Genomic DNA, 20,016 nt, shown 5'->3' with positions numbered 1-20,016 from the left:
CAAGGAGGCAAATGGTAAGACCTTTGTTAAAGAACAGTAATACAATAAAACTGTCAAAATGAGTATCTTATTCTAGAAGTTCCTCTAACAGAGCAGGCACAAATGAAAAGCAGCCGATGCTCTACCTTTCTCAGAAATAGGGACTTCCATGAAACAAGGTGTCACTCTCAATGAGTAAAATATGCTCTAATTTCTTATGTAAGAATGTGAATTATCAGTGAAGTCTAACCTCTTTGAAGAGTTTTTGAGAAGAAACAGACTTTTTACAAAAACCCCCGGGCTTTCAATATGATTTACTGAAATCTGTTATAGAAAGACTGAAAAATATCTAGCACATGCATTCTGACCACACAGGACAGCCATGAAGTTGGAAAAAGGTCAAAAAAAAAAAAAAGGAGAAAGATTAAAAAAGGTCAAAAAATTGATTAGCTCATTTTCTGTAAATATAAATTCCAAACCAACTCAAATACTGTGAACCAAGCACAATTTTTTTTAAAGAAAAAAAAAGAAAAAAAAAAAGAGGGCGTGCATGGGGACAGAGAAAATGAGAGAAAGTGAAAGAATGAGAATGAGAGAGTATGAGAGAGAGTACACCAATCAAGGGCTTGCTGTCAAGTCTGAATTTCATCCTGCCAGCTGAGGTGATGCTCACCAGAAACGCAGTTTAGCAGGACGGTGATAAGAGTAAGTGGAAGCTACATGATGATAGAGGTGTCAAACTAAGATTTTGACAAAGATAAAATTACTGCATGAAATCCTAGAGAGAATTCGAGTTCTTCACTGATGAAAATGTGTGATCAAATTCTCTAAAAATTCTAGATACACGTGGTTAAAAATTGAATGAATCTCAAAAAGATAGGTAAGAAAATATACAAGAGTGTAAGTTAACTGTCTCAAGAATTTTAAAGATAAATAGATAAACATAGGTAAAGAACATGAAAGTTTCAGAGCTCAGTACCAACCTACTGTGTTTCTTGCTTTATTTTATATTAATTTATATTATATTAATTTGCTCCTAATAACGGTTTTCATTCTGTTTTGCACCAACATTTTCTGACAGGAGAAACAATTGACTGCTTGCATCCTGAATGTGAACAACAGAAATAGGAACACAGGACCTCTCTAATGAGTATGTACTAGGTTGAAGAAGATTCCTGCTCTTAGGAATCAAATCACTGAAGGAAAACATTATTTCCAAAAGTTATTTATTCTGATACTTCATTAAACTAATGCAGATTAGTATGATTCTCCTAATGGAGACAAAAGATATGCAAGGTGAAGCAGCAGATCAAGTAACTTTTAGGACTGTACAGAATAAATGTTTATAGTTGGGAGTCTTAGCCTCATTTCATCAAAAGGTGCTCATAACAGACAGATCATTCTGCACTAAGCTCAATTTTCAAGAAGTAGCAAAATTTGCCTTAGCTGTCATCAAATAACAAACTGATGTTGACAATACAAATAAGCAAGCATACACTGTCTTATTAGAAACTAGGACAATCTCTCCTTCCAAAGATGTGGCATATGTATAGAACAGAAGGATACACATGAAAACATGCAGATATGCTTCCACAAGGCAATCCTCCTTTAAAGATTCATGATACGAAGCAATTTTAAAGGCAGCTCATACATTTGATAGTTTTAATTCTTTTCTCTGCTGGTATAAGGAGTGATGAATAATCTCTCTCTTGTTCCCATGTTAGATGGAAGGAAGCAATGACAAAATCTTAAAAGATTTTATAAAAAAGCTGGTGTTTCAACAGAAGAATGGGGATGTTCAGTGACAAAAGTCAACTTACTGCTCATCACTGTAACCAATGCATTTATTATACTACTTTTATAGGAGAAACAGACTATTCTTGATTGGTATCAAAGCAACTTCCTGTTTTTCTTTTCCATTAGAGATAAATCTTAGCAACTACCCAGACAGGATAAATAGCACTTTTTCTAAAGAAAATAGGCATCTCATATATGTACTACTGGTAGCGTATTTTTTTGCAAGGAGGCATGATGCAAGTCTAAAAACATGTTCTCAGACACAAAACAGTTCTTAGAAATTAAACAAGAGGAAAAAGAAAGGAAAGCAGATATTCTTTTTGCAGAAAGAACAGTTCAAAAGGAGATTCCTTACATGCCTCTTTAAGAATGTAAAGTTAAACTAAATAGAAGAATGAAAACTGGCAGATCAGCAGTATTTAGAAACCATGCTGAATCTCTCATCACAAAGAACTTTGTCTTGCTGTCAAGGTCAGTAAGAAGGCACAAAGTGGTGCCTGGATTCTTTTACCTAGGTTATATCTCCACAATCACTTACTACCAGTTTTACTGAAACAGACAATTCTTTCTTCTCAAAACAAACCAAAAAAACCCAACAACATATGCTGCCACATACTGTAAGGCAGCTGTCCAGGTGGTTCCCTTCTTACCTTATGTCATAATGTCATAATTCCTATCAGTCCTAAGCAATAAGATCTCCTGACATAAATTATAATTCATGGCTTTATACCTTGCTATCATTTCCTGCAGATACCTGTACAGTGAAATAGAAATGTAAAATATAACCAAAACTACCGTTCTGCACTTTCTGAATAGGCATTACTGAATCTTCAGGTAACTAAACAACATTACACATACTTCTTCAGTATAATAAAAAAAGCTACATAACAGTAGCAGTTTGAGGACATACTAATTGTTAAAACTATTGAGATTAACTGCTGAAATTTCATCTTAAGGTGTTATCTGAATGAATGAGTCTCTTACCGTGTGTTTATTAATGCATATTACCAGAGTAAATTAGCTATGGTACCACTAGTAAGAAGCAGTAAAATTCTCTTACCTCCTACATACAGCGGAGAATCAAAATTCAGAGTGGATTGCTTGGACAAATTGGTAATTATCTTGGGGCTTCCTCCATCAATAGATAAAGACAGAATCTGATCCATAGCTAGCAGCTCCACAATGTGGAAATTGCCATCATTAATTGTTTCCACACTGCAAAATAAACATTAATTTTTAACAGTTGATGGTCTGGTTAGAACAGCTTTTGATCTTCTTCCCCTTTGAGTTAATACAGCTTCAGAACAGAACTTCTCCAGGAGTGCCGTCTTCTGAAAACTGGATTTTAAGCAAGGACGTGCATGTATGCTTAAGAGCTAATACAAGTAGCCCTTCAATAACACTCTATTAATAATATGTATTGTAAATTAATAGCTCTTTTTCATTCAAAGTTATTCCTGATCTCATCAAATAATGAACCTTCCAACCCAAACCATTCTATGATTCGAATACTATTTCAAGATCTTATTTGCATGCATACGTATGCGTGTATGTATCCTACATGTTGCATAGTACTGGGTTTGCATATTTTGCAGTTAGGAAGGCCTGAGTTCACACCAGTGTTATATAAATCAACTATTTTATGGAATATGAAACCGCATCTAACCTTAGTTACAAACAAAATCACATAATTGGTCCAGACAGCTCCACTGATGCTAGCAACAAAGTAATTTGTTATCTTTATTAGGTGTGATTATTTCTGTATGTTCAGCTTCTGGCTAGTACAGTGAACAGCATATGCTATTTCCTTCTGCTTACTAACAAGATATGAACCCACTAGTTAGAGAATGTCCAAAGGGTGTCACACAGAAAAGGCTTGTTTCAAGCCTGGTGCTTATGTGTAAGGACAAGGCTACACACATTACTAAGTACAAGAAATCGCTGCTGACATTTACCAGTTTAAATATCAACATAGCAAATGTTTAAGTGTAGGGTAACTACTTTGCATTTGAATACAGTTTAAGTACATCAGAGAAGGAAGAATATTATTATTCAAGTTTGCAACTGAATATATCTTTGCTCTAACATTGCTTCTAGCCGATACTCTCTCCCCAAACACTGGAGAATTAAGACCTGAATGTATGGCTGCATGGAATTCATGACAATAAGCTGTAGTCCAGAGACCAGACATTATAACCATTCCCATGAGAGCCTTTATTTGCTTCAGGGCACCACCAAGTAAGTGAGCTTAAGCCTTTGAAAAAAGTTATTTAAATGAACCAATTGTATGATAGCCTGAGATGGACTGAACAGTCAATCATACAGTCAGTTAGCTCTTCTCATTAGGAAAGCAGTATAGCTCAAAGGGATTAGCTTCATAAATCTCAAGGCAAAAATCAAGCAAATTACCTTATAACATCCTTAGCAACGTTTTAATTAACCTAACTGCTTTTGTCCTGGAACAGATCAGAAGCACTCACAAGGTTGTTTACAACAGTGACACATTAAATAGCTTCTTAGCTATTTATTAACAACTTTAACTATGTGGACAGGCTCAGCTCAATATGGATAAAAGACTTGGATGGTAGTATGCATGCTTTACGTAAACTTGGCTTTCTGTGAAAGTGCAAACACACAACAGAGCAGACACTGGCAGAATAAACACTTTCTGGGGGTGGGCAGGAGGAGGACTGCCAGGTTCCATGGGGAGAAAGAAAAGGTCAGGGTTCATCCTTCCTAAACATTGAGGTCTATTCAAGGTATTAAAGAGTTTTTCTTTCTGTGATAAAGCAACAAGAAAAGTGACAGGATTAATTTCTTTTACACGTTTGAATGAAACCAGGAAAAAAGCTGTGCTAAGAAGCCAAAAGGCGTATGACTTCTTGACTGAAGCAAGCAAGAAACCCTAACATAATGCTCTTGCTCCAAGGAAATTTATGTTATTTAACAACTTACCAGCCTTTCACACAATAATATTTAAAAGGATGAGAGCAATACAGAACATGCATTTTCATAGCAAGAGATCATTTCTGGGATGTATAAAACATAACGTGTGAAGGTAATGTGGCTTTAAGAGTGATTATTAAAAGCTTCTAGCTTAAACCCTTTACTGGTAAAACTTTACTGCAGAAAGAGGAGCCCTCCTAAGTAAGGGTGGTTTGTATTTGTAAGGGGAAATAAGCACAAGGCATATCTGTGTAATATTTCCTGCCAATGCACTTATATTACTTCTAGCCCATTTCCCATTGGAGAAATGACAGCTGAATGCATAGATCCTAATGAAAAGCTGTAAGAAAAACTGATTTAAAGCTTCTGGAACTCTTTAGAAGAATAATGATTTGGGAATAAATATTCCCATATTTCCAATAAATACATGATGAAAACTGGTTTACAGAATGAAAAGGTGAGGTTTTTTTTTCGTTTGTTTGTTTTTTCTTTTTTTGGTCTCTGTGTGTGTGTAAGAAACATTTAACATTTCAAAATGCATGTCCAGGCAGAACAAAACCCAAGTGGATCAACTTTTCCCAAATAACCATTTCCAATGAATTAATTTTCTTTACTGGTCTTGGCAATGCCACCATCTCATCTTATTACTCAGATTGACTGATGAATGCTTCTAGGGTGATGGCTCTTTCTACAGTCAATTCCCATTGGTAAAGAAGTTCTCATTCTTTACACAGCTAGACTACTATTATTGTTGATTGTCCATATTTACCATGATTAAATCAACTGTTTGCAGCTTTGTTTTTTGCTACTGCTAGCACCTCCCTAGGCTTTACAGCTCCCATTTGACTCCTTTTCAACATACCGTTTGTTGACAGTCATTTATATTCTAAAACTTTTATTTGAAACTCTGTATTGGCTCTTTTATTTTGTTTTGGCCTATGTTCCAGGCATCTTATCATTGTTCAGTAGAGTACAACTTGTCTTATTCTTTTTCTATATTATCCATGAATCTTCACAACCTTAATGAAACCTGTAAATCCCTTGTTAAACTTACCAGTTGTTTAATTTCCTTTCTGTCCTTCTCACTGTAAGCAACTTCCCATCTTAGTTTTCAAACTATCTACCCTGTTATCAGATCAATCTTAAACCTCACTGTTCTTCAAGGTGATGAGTTAAAATGCTCTTTTGTCTTCTTCATGTCTCTCTGATAAAAAATACATTAACTTGCTTTTATAATTCATCATTTATTTGTACTGGATCTGGCTGGGATCTTCATAATAGCTGGTATGGTGCTATGTTTTAGATTTGTGACCAAAACATCTCTGATAATGCACTAATGTTTTAGCTGTTGTTGAATAATAATTGCACAGTGTCAAGGCCGCCTCTGTTTTTCACTCTGCACCCCCTCCCCCAGTGAATAGATTAGGGGTGCACATGAGGTTAGAACGGACACAACCAGGCAGATGACCCGAATGTTCAGAAGAAGTAAAAATTAGGCCTACAGAGAAAAAAGAGAAAGATGTAGGACAGGGCAAGAAATTGTTAGAAAAAAGCAAGAATCAGGGTAACAGGAGCAGATTGTAAGGAAAATGGGACTGTAAACTGAGTCAAGGAGGAGACTGAGAAGGATGAAATAGATAAAAGTGAACTGGTAGGTACATATAGATTATGCCTGTCAGCAGATTTTGAGCAAAGATGATCAGATCTACCTGCCTTAAAAAAAAAACAAAAATGAAGGGAGGGAAGGGAGGAAAGAAAACATGGTGTTAGACTGAAAGAAGAACAGGAAACATAACAGGAGAGAGCTGTAATAGGTAACAAAGGTACAGAGAGACAGCATGTAACGACTGGATGAAAAGAAAGTAAAGATCTTGAAAAGGGCAGGAAATGACACAAAGATTCTAGGAAGGTAAAACACTAAGAACTGCAAACAGGGTATGGCTGAAGCAAGTTAGAAAAATATAAATAGGTTGGAGAGGGTGAAGGGATTAGAGTATGTGTAAAAGATCCTGTGTTATAACATACTCCTTTCTAGAACCTGAAATAGAAATAAAATAAAATCTAATTTGTAGAGTGATCATTAGATTCACAAACATACATACAAATGTGGAAATATATATGTGGTTTCCAACAGATGTACGTCTCTCAAGGCGAAAAAGACTTCATTACAGTTGATCTCAGTACCATTACGTGCCAATTATCAAATATCTCCTCAAAACTCGATAAATGCTTACTTGAAACAAAAGGGAAGTTAATAATACTAAGACTAGTAATATTACAAGCATGTATCTGCTTCACTAAACAACTGTGTCACCCTGTAACACTTCACTACACTTCACATTTCTTCACAGAATGACGATGCATTCTCTACTTGTTATATAATTGAAAGGAGCTGATCAGCTATGTAGAGCAGATGGTTTTAGGTGTTCCGTAACAGTAACCTAATCGAGACTGCTTGCTAATTGATTATGTGGTTATTAATCCCTTCTACATTTATGTTTTTTAATTTTACCTGTGTAAGCATTGTTTTCCAATCTTCTTCTAGAAAACTACAATGGACAAGTATGAGTTACCAGCTTTTATTATATTCCTGTAATACTGGAGAAAGCATTAAACTGATGAGAAGGAAATATGTTTTGAATGGGAAGAAGTATTCTTGATAGATTAAAAAAATGGGAGTGAAAACAACTTGAAATTACATATGATCCTGATTCCTATTGCTTCTTATTCTCAGACACCTATATCTATCAAAATAAAAATCAACAAAAATAATTAAACTCCTTACAAAACATTTCCACATGTTAAACCATTCCACAGAACTGTAAAAAACATTATGAAATACATGTTGCATCAGAAAATAAAAGCAACCTTAAGATGCTTATTGTAAAAATCTATGATTTTACTAAACATCTTTATACTATATTTTATAGGAATGATTTTTCTTCTGTGGAATGCTTTTAGTAATCTACTAAAACCACAGTTCCCTTGGTGCTATTACCTAGCAAAGTTTATCATTATTTCCCTGTTTAAGCTTTTGATTTTATACTGCTATTTGAGTACATTCATTTCTAAAAATCAAATATTTTCAGTCAGATATCCCTAATAGAATGCAGAACAATGTCAACTGCTACAACCTCCTGCAAGTAAATATACACTAGACATAATTTTACGACACAAATGGTACAAATACAGCAAAAAGATTCCAGAAAAACTCATTTAACACTTCCCATTTACTTCTGAGTGTATTTGCAACAACCATGGGCAAACAAGGCCAAGAAGTGATGCCTGTTGCCTTTTTGCTCACTCTTGCAATGTCTGTCTGCAAATTCTTGAGAAATTACATAAAACCTCCCCAGAAATTCAGGTGGTAATTTTTCAGAGAACTAGAGAAATTTGACTGAAAAAAACTTGGAAAATTAGCTCCACAAGCAGATGCAGATTCTGTCTCATAATGATTTAGGAAGCAAAAACCATTTCTTTTCAAGGATAGTGCTTTTTTTCAGAATTGAGTTTTTAGCTTTCTCTTCACTTGCCAAGGAAAAGTCCAACATTACATGACTGTCTAACACAGAGAAAAAGAGAAACTTTCAGTTAATTTCTACTTGTGCAGTAAAGTTCTGAACTTTACCCTGCATTAGGAAATTATTTGGCCCTAACATCCTCAAAAAAACTTCACTTTCACACGTGAGCTCTACGCAAATGTACAAATATTCTGCTGAAAGCTAACTTTTACTCTGTATTGATGAATCAAATAATATATTATTTCTGACATATCTGCCTTATTTTCCAAGCCAAATCATGTATTTTGGCAACAGGTTTTAAATGTCTGACAATACATTCATTTGCGTATATTTCTTTTAACCATATATTCAAAAATATGACTTTGATATAAGGAATTAATGCATGTTTGGTTTCAGTTAGAAATTTTTTTCATCTAGGTTTACCTGTAAATAGCAGAGGCTGGGTAAGATCCTGTGTCATAACTGACCCTCACTCTACCCCGGTACAGCTCTACTGCTATATGATCCTTATCGCCTTTGTAGAGCAGGATCCCACTGTCTTCATCTGTGGCGATCTAGTAAAAAGAAAGAATCACTGAGAAAGAAGTAAAAATAAACAGCAAATAAAAATGCTGTATTAAGTGAATCAGAATTTACTGCCATAGTCTATTACTTCACAATAAAATTCTTCCTGGAAAGATAACCTGACAAAATTTGTTTTCTTCTATCATGAAGCATATCTACTTCAATATGAATAGTTATTCCAGTGATTTTTATCTCAAACTGTGAAAAGCTCTTCAAATGAATGAATAACAATTCTGGCTAATCTTCCACCCCATATAAAGTAATTTACACTCTTTTCCAGGCAGTAATAGGACAAGGGGTAATGGGTTTAGACTTAAACAGGGGAAGTTTAGGTTAGACATAAGGAAGAAGTTCTCTACTGTGAGGGTGGTGAGCACTGGAACAGCTTGCCCAAAGAAGTGGCAAATGCTCCATCTCTGTCAGTGTTCCAGGCCAGGTTGGACAGAGCCCTGGGTGAAGTGGTCCAGTGTGAGGAGTCCCTGACCGTGGCAGGGGGATTGGAACTAGATGATTTTAAGATCCTTTCTAACCCTAACCATTCTGTGATTCTTTGATTCCAGATCACAATCTACATCACAAGCAATCTTACCTGTAGAGTGATATTGGTTTGGGGGCGTATCTTTGCTGCCGGGATTTGTAGATAGGATTCTTTGTTGATGAAGTTTATACTGATCAGCTTTTCACATTTCTCTCCCTGGTAGCCTGATAAACACTGACAGATTGGTTCACTCTCTTTTATGATACACTGGGCTCCATTTTGACATTCATAATTATCACAAGGGCTGGTGCGAGGTAGAACCATTGGTGGTGAAAACTCACAAAACAAGCCACTAAATGGAAACAAAAAAATTAGTATTGCCAAAAAAAAAAAAAAAAAAGGTAACTTTGACAGAAGGCATGCATGTTCGTACTGTCTTCAGATTTTCTCACCTGTATCCTTCTGGGCAAATACATGTATATCCATTAACTGCATCAGTGCACTGTGCTCCATTTTTACATTTGTTGTCCTGGCAGTCATCGAAGTCAATATCGCAATGCTCACCTACATATCCAGGTGTGCAATCACATCTGTGAAACAGGAAAGCAAGTGGGATAGCACAGTGCTTATGGCAAAGTTAAAGAATTACTGAACTGTTTAAAACTCAAGAAAAAAAAAACATTACTGTGACTTTGTGTGTAAAGACTATGTAGCTTAATCATTACTATATCAGGAATCCACTCGTGTTTGCTAATTACACATGCTTACTCATCTGAAATTATAGTGAAGATATATGTGTTTTAAATCTAGAGAGTCCTCATTACTAATTTTGACAGTTGTTCTTGAATTTACGAGTAATGCAGAATGTTACAGGACGTTGTAAGTGGCTTTGAACACTAAAAATAATCAATATGCTTAGTTGTTGAAGCAGAGACAAATAATCCTAAACTTTTATTATACTGATATTTTCTTTGTCAAATGAACAGCTACACATTGCCCAATGCTCCATTATACAGTCTAGAGTTTATGCATAATTTGTTTCCCCTGGAAGTTCCATTTTTTAAAAAATTAAGATGTATATAATTGATTTAATTAGATCCTGTGATTCCCTCCTTGGTGGTGTTTCTTTTGGTATCTAAAATTTTCTAAAAGTGGAAAGAGTAATTTTTAATAGCTGTGTAACTTTATTTAAAATAGTTCAATCAAATATGTTTTAATTTTTATTCAACAATATATACAACTAAGAAGAGTGAAAAAAGAATATAAAGCATGCTATTAAAAAGCCAAGATACATTCTTTAAGTTACTGCATGTACTGTTCCTGATTTAAAATCTCAGAAAGTAACATGGAGGATTAATGAGCTAGACAGTAAAGTATAAGATGCCAGACCAGGTTTACAGAAGTGGCATGCAGAAAATAAACATAGCACACAACAATTGAAATCCCATAAGTTTTCTATTTTCTAATTGAAAATGATCAACTTTATTTCATATTTATTTGCATATTTAATGTTTTTTTTTTGCTGTATTTTAAATAAAATGTCATTTCATAAATAGCAAGAATGATACTAAATAATCTGATTTTAGCACAAAAGCATACGGTGCATAAACCAGGTACTCTTGACAATTGAAAGCTGCAGGTTTCCTGTATTTATTAACCTAAAGCCTATTAAAAACACTTTAAATTGTGCATGTTAATTAATTATGATAAGGATATGGTCTAATTAAAGATAAGTTTTCCTGGGGATGAGCTTCTATAATTTTTACCTTCCAGCTTGCCTTCCTAATGTTTTTTCACAATTACTTCTCAGAAAGCAGTATAATTATTCCACTTCAATTAAATGCAATTATTTTCCTACTGTCCAAGCCCTAAAAGGGTTTTGTACAGACTATTTCATAGACTAACAGCTCTACTCTGCATTCTTATTTAAAATCTGACTGGAATTAGTGGAATTGGGACTGTTAAGGATAACAAAATTCTGTGAAACAGATTTAAGATAATAATGTAGTCCTGCATGAAAATAATGGCCTATTCTGCTGTAATGCTTAGTAATAACTGAAATCAGTATTTTGAGACTAGAACTTACTTCCACTAAAAGAAAATGAGAAGTTAAGCAGGATAAAAAAGCAGCAATTTAGATTCAGCTGGACTGTGACAGTATTTTAGACTTACTTGTATCCTTTGGGTGTCAAAATACACTTTGAGTCATGCTGGCAAGGATTCAGGTTTTGAGCACAGAAATCTAATTTCTCCTCACAGAGCTCACCTGTAATATAATGTATGCTTTCAATTCAGTGAAAATATCACTTGACCTGATATTTTAAAAGTAACTGCTAAAACTTTTTTTTGTTAACACTGAAATACTCATACTTCATGATATAATAATAAACAATACCTTTATAATAAATATTATAAAATATTAATACATAATAACAATAAATACTACTCTTTCTTATAACTCCTTTATAAAAATAAAATAGTTCAGTATCAATCAGCAATATGCCAAGCCATCAGTGTGATTTTCTCTTACTTATTGCTATGCACATTACACAGAGAAATATCCAGGTTTAAACTATAAGTAATTTATTACCCCCAAACCCCTGTTAATATCACTGCACATCAATACAATTCCAATTATCTCCAAATGAAAACTTGATTTCTACTTTTTCTTAAATATGATTCTCTTTTTTTTGCATTTGTTAATGTGCTACAATTAAAATCTGTTGTGTCAAAAGGAAAAAAAAAGAATCTATGTCAAATGTCTACCCTTCCCTGCAGCTAGAAGCGGTGGCTATGATTTCCAATATTGGTATATAATGTAGGAAATATTTTAATATGGTTAAAATATGATTTTATTGGCAACTTTGTGACAAGGAAATACAGGTGTATAAACAGATCAACAATGTCTTGTTCCCTAACTAATCAGAAGATTCCATGAATCACTGGTTGTATCACAAAGTGTATCACTGTTTTATAAGATACTTATTCCAACATGCATATGAAGAATGTATGTATAATCAACAGGTATAAAACCTATGCCTGCTGAATTCAGGGACTCACAGGTCTATCAGACTCTAAAACTACAGAAGGAGAAGGATTGCCCCTTGTCGTTTGTCAAGTAATAAAACATGAGCTAGTCAGCAAAGAGAAGTAGAACTGTAAACCAAAATGAGGAAGAAAAAAGCAGAAGATAGCAGCATATGAGCAGACACCTTCACGGCTCAGGTTGAACTTCCCTTTAAAGCAGGATAATATTTGGCATCCTTCAGTTTTACTTATCTGAGCATGGTAGTGTCCTGCAGTATAGTTAGTTCAAGAATCAGTATCTGCTGGAGGGCAGCCTGAGATTAAAATAGCATATGACGGCTTTACCACTTTTCTTAACACAGTACTGAGGGTGAGGACAGCACCACCATGAATATGGTATGAGGAAAGGACAGCCCATTTAGGGACACAATTTGGGTAGAATCAGGAACAGGCAGAATGGGAAAAGGGACAAAGTTATAGGATAATAGTATTGGAATGGAGATTTTGGAGAGAGTATATACCTTCCAGAATACATACACATGTGAGTGTATGTATATCAGTTCATCAGTTACTACTGTCATTAAGCAGTAAGGTTTCTAACATTTTACACTGCTCCTTGCCAAGTACCTAGCGCCACATAGAAGCTGCTTCTTGCTTACACAGGCTTCTCTGGAATTATAGAAACACACATCATAACAAACTGAGAGCAACAGATTTAACAGATCCTCCAGAGACATTTGTCCTTTCCACGTCATGTGTGCCTGCACTGTAGTGTTTAAAACTGCATATCATGACTATGAATACTGACTACCCAAGTCTTAAGACATTATTTCCAGGACTTATTTCTTAGGGTATGTAGACTTTATTTCAAATGATGGACAACTAAGCAAAAACTTAAAAAAAATTGAAGAACATTAAAGCAAAGACAGAGAAAAAGCAAAACTGAACCAGAGCAAAGATGGTTATGTTGGATAAACTGCATCTGAAACATGCATGCTAAAGGTGGTAAGACAGGGGACCTCTACATGAGATAGTGCATTACTAATTTGCAAGTAGTGCATTTTCCCTACAAAAACAAATAAAGCTTTAACACAAGAAAATGGCCTTCAAGCACAGGTTACTTAACAGCCTTTGGGAAAGCTGTCAATAACAACGTGATTTAGTCAATACATGTAGGAAACTGAATCTAGATCAAATGCAGGCCACTGACGATGACTAATACAAAGGATCTTAATTCTATCCTCAAAGCCTCTTCAAAATCTCAATGGACTTATTAGTCTGGAAATGTGCAATTGTTATGACTAGTTCACTGCATAAAGAATCCTGAAATACCAGGGATTCTTTGCATCCCACTACGTATCAAATAAGAACAATATCGCCTTCACTTTTCAAGGGTTTTGTTCAAACAAATACAAATATAAGAGGTAGTAATTCTTCACATAGCATTTAGTCAATTTGCAGAACTTGTAATAGCTGAAATCCATTTAAAGGCCAGCAGTGTTCAAGAGTGAGACATAAATATGAGAACAGAAAATTCAGATTTTCAGGAACATGGAGTGGAATAATAAAAACATCACTTTAAAGCCTAGTTTGTGCACATTCCTATGGCTTAGAAATATATGCGTATGTCTGCACGTATGTGTATATATGCATACATATACACACCTCCATACAAATATCTTACGGCATATATTCTGTATTAAATTACATGCAGAACTACAAAATTTATGACACTCCAATTACAAATAATAAAAATTTTTGTTCAGTACTTCTGAGACTTGGACAAAAACACCTCTAAATTTTCCCCAAATTGCTGATTCAAACAGTGTATCAGAGACTTTCTGAAAGTGACCTACTGAATCTGTCTTACAAGCTGTGCTGGAGGTTTGCTGTATCTAGATAGATTCACAGTAGCAGTTCAGTGGAATCCCCCAAAATATGTAGAAAAAGGCAAATTAGGACTGGCATAACAGGAGCAAGTAATCTTACTGCTGCTGCCAATTTTACTGAACTAGCATTGATTTTGCTTCTGGATAGTAATCATGCCGTGACTTACATTATTATTGGCTCAGACCTCTGAAATCTCTTGTGTGGCAAACAGTTTTACCGAGTAGTGTCTAAGCCTGTCCTTTTTTCTTTTTTTTTTTTTTTTTGTTTTTATTCTCCTCCTGCCATCCAGGTACTTCTGAAATACATGATTTCTTAAAGTCATAGGTAGATGGCCCTAATAAACTGAAAGCTGAATCACCTAATGGAAAGCTATGGGGTGCTTGAAAGTCTGAATTCCCAAATCATACCTGTGAATCCTGCACAGAGACTGAGAGCTAAATTGGAAATTTGTTGCAAACAGGTTTACACTTTTGAAAAAGGAAGAAAAGCTTCCCCTTGCATTTGCAAATTGTATGAATCATAGAGAATCATATCACTGGAGTGAGCTTTTAATTCAACAGTGTGTTAGTAACTAGCCTAGTGAATCAAGGAAAGAATATGGTAAACATGGCAGTCCATGCAATGAAATAATTCTGTGAATTCCCCTATGAACAAGAAAGTTAGGTTTAGGTTAAGTACAGACTTTCATTATAAAAAGTAGTATTCATGACAGACTTGAACACAAGATTGGTAAAAAAATGCCAAGGAAAATTCAAGATGGAATTTAAAATATGTATATAAGATACTGAATTTCTGAATGAAAATATACATACTAGAACAAACCAAAATAACTCAAATACAAGGTCTCCATTTACACTGTTAAAAGATTTATATTCTGAACAAAGTGTTCCCATAACCAAAATATAACTGCTTGTGAAAAAAGTAATAGAAGACCTAAGTAAAAATTTGTGACAATGGAGTCTGAACAACTGAAGAATAGCTTCTTGGTAAAGCAACATCTCTTAGCATACTGAATAACCAATGTGTTATTCAGAATTTAACTGAGACAAGGTGAAGGAGAGAAAGCAATTTTGTTGAAATGAAAAGACAGTGATCAAAGTGAAACACTCATTGAAAGAAATATCAAAATTATGAGTTAGGCTCGTTGGTTTTACTGGAAGGAAATCTTAGAAAGTCTCCTGCGTTGGGAAGCATAATATAATGTTTTAAAAACATACTTCAAAATAATGAAAACAGATTGTGAAACAAATGTCTTAACTCAAGGAAGCTTGACACCAATGTGTGAGTACATTCTTTTATTCATCTAATAATACTGTAACTGAGGCTTCTATAAGAGTTGGGCTAAGCAACCATGGTTTTGAAAGATGGAAACATTTCTGTAGTTAGGCAAATAAGCAACAGATTAGTTTGTTTAAAAATAAGCAGTGGATAAAGTGTCAAAAAACCTATGAAAAGCTTCCAAAGTTTAACTAGAAACAGGAATAACTTTTTTCATAAAGTATCTTGCTCAATTAATCTAAGAAGCCTGGATTCTGGATTCTGGTAAAGAGTAGCACTGCAACCAGTGGAACTCTGCATGGTGGGCACAGTCCAAGGTCAAGACTGGAATATTTTCTGAGATTTTGCAGCCATATACAGAGGATGATGCAGACTCAAAACAGCCAGACAACACTATTAAACACTGATGATGAGTTGTGCATATTCCTTGGCTGAGTAACCGAAGTCTTAAGTTTGCTAGATTCACAGGTCAGTTTGCATTTCCTCTTATTATATTATTTATAGAGAGAATTAACATAATATAAATGTAATTCTAATGCTATAAATACTGGAACATGGTGATAATATGTCCCCTTCTTTTCTCAAGGCTGAACAGATCTTTAACTCTGGATTTTACAATATATAAAGACATGGAGTACAACAAATAATGAGGCACAATGCAATGAGGTAAAAAAAAAGGATTGACATTATTATTATTTTGAATAATTGGGCAATAAATTAAAAATACAGTCAAATAAAGCAATGCCAGCCACTGTATTTCTGAATGAAGAGGAGACCTCGAACACAAATGGTTGCGGGCATCTGAATATAAAAACACACTGCTAATTACAGGGACGCTTACTGAAGAAACAAGCTTAAAATCAGTAGTGTATTCACAAAGCTGGGTGTTATATAAGAATAAAAAATAGAGACAGAATGTGAAAGAAAGGATGGTCAGTTTTAATTATCAAAATCATGTTTTAGCTAGAAGATCTACTAGCCGTTCCAGAACTAAAATAACAAATATATATTACAGACTTACTGGTAATTGCTACAATAACAGGATTTTAGATGTATGTATGTACACATACATACATACATTCATTCATTCCAGCTTCTGATCTTGATTGCAAAATACTGTGAGTCAGCTTCTGCAGTATTTATGTTCCATCAATTAAGTATTATTATCTGCATCTTTGACTGGAAGTCTCTGCTTAATTACTTTTGACTCAAATAGCCAATAAGACTGTAGGAGTGGTTGGAAAATGTCAGTTTAACACACTATATACAGAAAAGTGCTACATTTTTATGAAGTCTTGAGTTTGATAAACATTAGACAACATTAACGATTTAAAGTCTTAAGCTCATTCAGAAAAGACAAAAAAATCCAGAATGCAGTTTATAACCAAAATATGAACATTTTGTTGGCATTTTAAAGTAAAATTCTAGATTTGATCCATTGCTGGACTGTTCCTTTCACTATTGTTTATGTCTGTTCATCTATCCCCCATGCTTGTGGATCTTAGTGTAAGACCAAGTTTATTTGGTTTAATATTTCTAGTTGTTTTACATACATTGTTTGGCAGCAACAAAGAAATAGCAACTTTAAGGCAAGTAAGCTTTTAGACAATTATGGAAAACAAAGGATGGATCGTAGACCAGAATCAGAAATGGCAATGATCAATAAGTCGCAGGTTTCAAGGACATAATGTGTAACTCTCCCTTTATGAAAATGCAGTGAAATTACCTTAATACTCAAGCTTTTAATATAAAATAGTCATTTGAAATATATTAAGCTACGTGTTTTACAATGAATGATGAAAAGCAAGAGTAGCAAAGGTATCTCTGTAATCTAAGAAGCTGTCACACTTCAGTGCAGTTCTTGTAAGAATGAGGATTATGATCCTGATTTAATAAAATAATTAAACCTTTTATCAAGTTTGATATGACATGATTTACATTTGATTACTTGCATGCTTAAATTTTAGGCAGGTAGTTATTTCATTACCAAGTGAATTGAAAGTAGTAACTCACTCCTTTACTTTAGAAGCAAGAAGACCATATAATTAAGTTTTGAACATGGAAAAATACCTCACTCTCTCTCTCTCATCTATCTATCTATCTATCTATCTATCTATCTATCTATCTATCTATCTATCTATCTATCTATCTATCTATCTACTTACCTACCTACCAACCTACCTACCTATCAATGTCTAGGGCTTGCCTAAACTGAGTAATTACTTAAAATTATCTCCTCACCCTTTATTTTCCTACTACCATCACAATTCAAAAGATGTCTCGCACGATAAAACTGACTGATCCTCAAAGCAACTTACAGATCATCAATAGCTTTTATGTTCAGCTGACAAGATATTACAAGTATGTGTCACATACACATCTGCTTAATTTTGTTGCTGAACTTATTTCACATTCCCTGGATGTTTGATATTTTTCTTTGTGAGGATTTTGTTCCTGATATAATCAGTAATTTTAATATGTTATAATTCACACATGTAATACATTTACAGTGACTATAATTCTGTTTAGAATCATTACCTTTCTACCTTTAATCACATTTAAAGACATTTAAACATCAGCAAGACTAATCATACACAGGTAACAGTTGCTTCAACTTGAAATGGAGACTTGAGTCTCTTCATAGTAGCATCTTCCCTTTACATTCCATTTGAAAAGCTGGTTTTTATGAACACAGAAATTAAGTTTTTCTTTTGATTTCTTAAGGTCCTGTAATTTGCAGATCAGTGACAAAAAAAATTATCCATGAATTACAGATGTTAAACTAGTTATTTTAATCTGGTTTTTTTTTCGTTTTGATTTTTTTTTAATTAAAACCTAGAATAACCAAGAACTCGATGTTTCTATTTATTTGTACTGAGCTTGCACTTTTCCTAGTTTTTCTAGGAAAAGTACTCTTTTCTAAAATCAACCAGTTTCATACTAGGATAGTAACAGAACAATGTGGAAAAAATAACTTAGGAAGTGACACGGCAAAAGAAAACAAGAGGCTTTCTATAAGTAATAATAAAATGCAAATATGCTAGCATGCCTAAATGGAATACGGCTTAAGTATGGAACACCTGTGGTTGGAATAATTTTCTGGAAATGTCTTGTTTTATCCATCATTTACAGAAATAATGTCGGCTCCCAGTTTAAGTTGGAAGAATTATTCATTAGATGTCTAAATTAATCAACATAGATGGTATAATTGCTGCCTTGCACAACCTGTTATTTCATGGATAATGAATATATTTTTATTACTAGTGAAATATTGCTTTATAGACTGTACAATATATTTATGAATTTAAATTAAAGGCAAATACACTACAAGATGATTCATTTGCTTTTAAAACTACATATGTAATTCCATAAATATATCATTGCTGACTGTGTTAGCTCTCAGACTGTATAGATGATCAGATTGCAGGGAAGATGGTTTATCTCTTTTAGTGAGATAGGTGTTAGGCAGAAACCTAGATCAGCAACACCCAAAATTAGTGTCATAAATCTCTTCACTACTACTTTTCTTGTATGATAGCCTCAGCTTAATGTGGTCATTTCAGTTTCTTCAGCTTTATACAGCAAAAAAGGCCACAGAAATGATGAGCAAGAAGATTGCCATTTTATACTCCAACATATTTTCTAGTACCATAAACTAAAACATTAAAGCAAAACAGAGCTATAAAACAGAAAATACATTCAAATGGAACCAATGTATCTCTTTAAGGTGATGAGAATAAAGATTTCAAAAGATCACCAGGGGAACTTTTTTGATAGTCCTATCAGTGACTGCACACACTTTTAGTACATCTGAAAAAAAAGACAACAAAAGTAGTATTACAGTTCTCCTGCACAGCAATCTGCACCTTCAATGACCTTCTTTTGACATGTATTCACAGTAAGAGGCAAGTGCCTAATTTGCGGATTTGCAGTGAGCTTTCTAAATTACGTCTATATACTATTTATTTGATCATTTGTAAGAATTGAAATCCATGCACCTTTAAGGAAAGGAAAGTGAGAAACTAAAGCAAGTGAAAATAGGCTTAAAAGACAACTGACCTTTTTCCACTTCATTCAGATTAGCAGCTTGCAGTGACAAAGACAGAAGAGACAAGAGACTTTTTACATTGTAATACAACAGCACATTAAGCTAATGCACAACTATAGCAGCAGAGAGGTTGATATAGCAAAATGAAGCAAACTTCAGAGTCTCACCTACAGCAGAGCAAAACAAACAGAAAAGGTAAAAAGTACATGCCACTGGTGGCTAAGAGAGGTTTTACTTCTGGATCAGTTAGATATATGATCTAATGACTGATGGAAATGGGCAAGAGAAATGATCATCTGAATCTACAGAATGTACATAAAATGACCTTAAGTTTACTAGACTGAGATTAAAATAAAGGAGATGACAACGTTAAGAGAATAGCAAAGTTAAAGAGTGCAGGACATAGCGAGGTATTTCTATTTCTCAAGGTTTCATCAGTCTGCTGATTCCATTTGCTTACTGTTGGTCCACAGTTGCAGTCTGCGATC

At 34.2% G+C, this 20,016-nt stretch overlaps 1 protein-coding gene across 7 annotated transcripts in view; it reads right to left on the bottom strand.

Moving 5' to 3' along the window:
* The window catches only part of SLIT2 (slit guidance ligand 2), a 264,821-nt gene that overhangs the window by 8,976 nt on the left and 235,829 nt on the right, over positions 1–20,016 (bottom strand). For 5 of the 7 annotated variants that reach the window (XM_062636475.1, XM_062636476.1, XM_062636479.1 and 2 more), the window contains 6 exons: positions 19,540–19,566; positions 11,458–11,551; positions 9,738–9,875; positions 9,397–9,637; positions 8,667–8,797; positions 2,837–2,991 (listed from right to left, as the gene is read on the bottom strand). In XM_062636475.1, coding sequence (XP_062492459.1) covers positions 2,837–2,991; positions 8,667–8,797; positions 9,397–9,637; positions 9,738–9,875; positions 11,458–11,551; positions 19,540–19,566 — 786 coding nt within the window. The remainder of the gene's footprint in view (positions 1–2,836; positions 2,992–8,666; positions 8,798–9,396; positions 9,638–9,737; positions 9,876–11,457; positions 11,552–19,539; positions 19,567–20,016) is intronic. The other 2 variants (XM_062636477.1, XM_062636478.1) reach the window with 1 other exon arrangement.

Source organism: Pezoporus occidentalis, unplaced genomic scaffold (genome assembly GCF_034315485.1).
Source record: "Pezoporus occidentalis ecotype Australia unplaced genomic scaffold, CSIRO_AGI_Poc_V1 ctg48, whole genome shotgun sequence".
Lineage (NCBI taxonomy): Eukaryota > Metazoa > Chordata > Aves > Psittaciformes > Psittacidae > Pezoporus > Pezoporus occidentalis.
The sequence above is the reverse complement of the archived record's forward strand: the minus strand, read 5'-3'. Positions and strand labels throughout refer to the sequence as shown.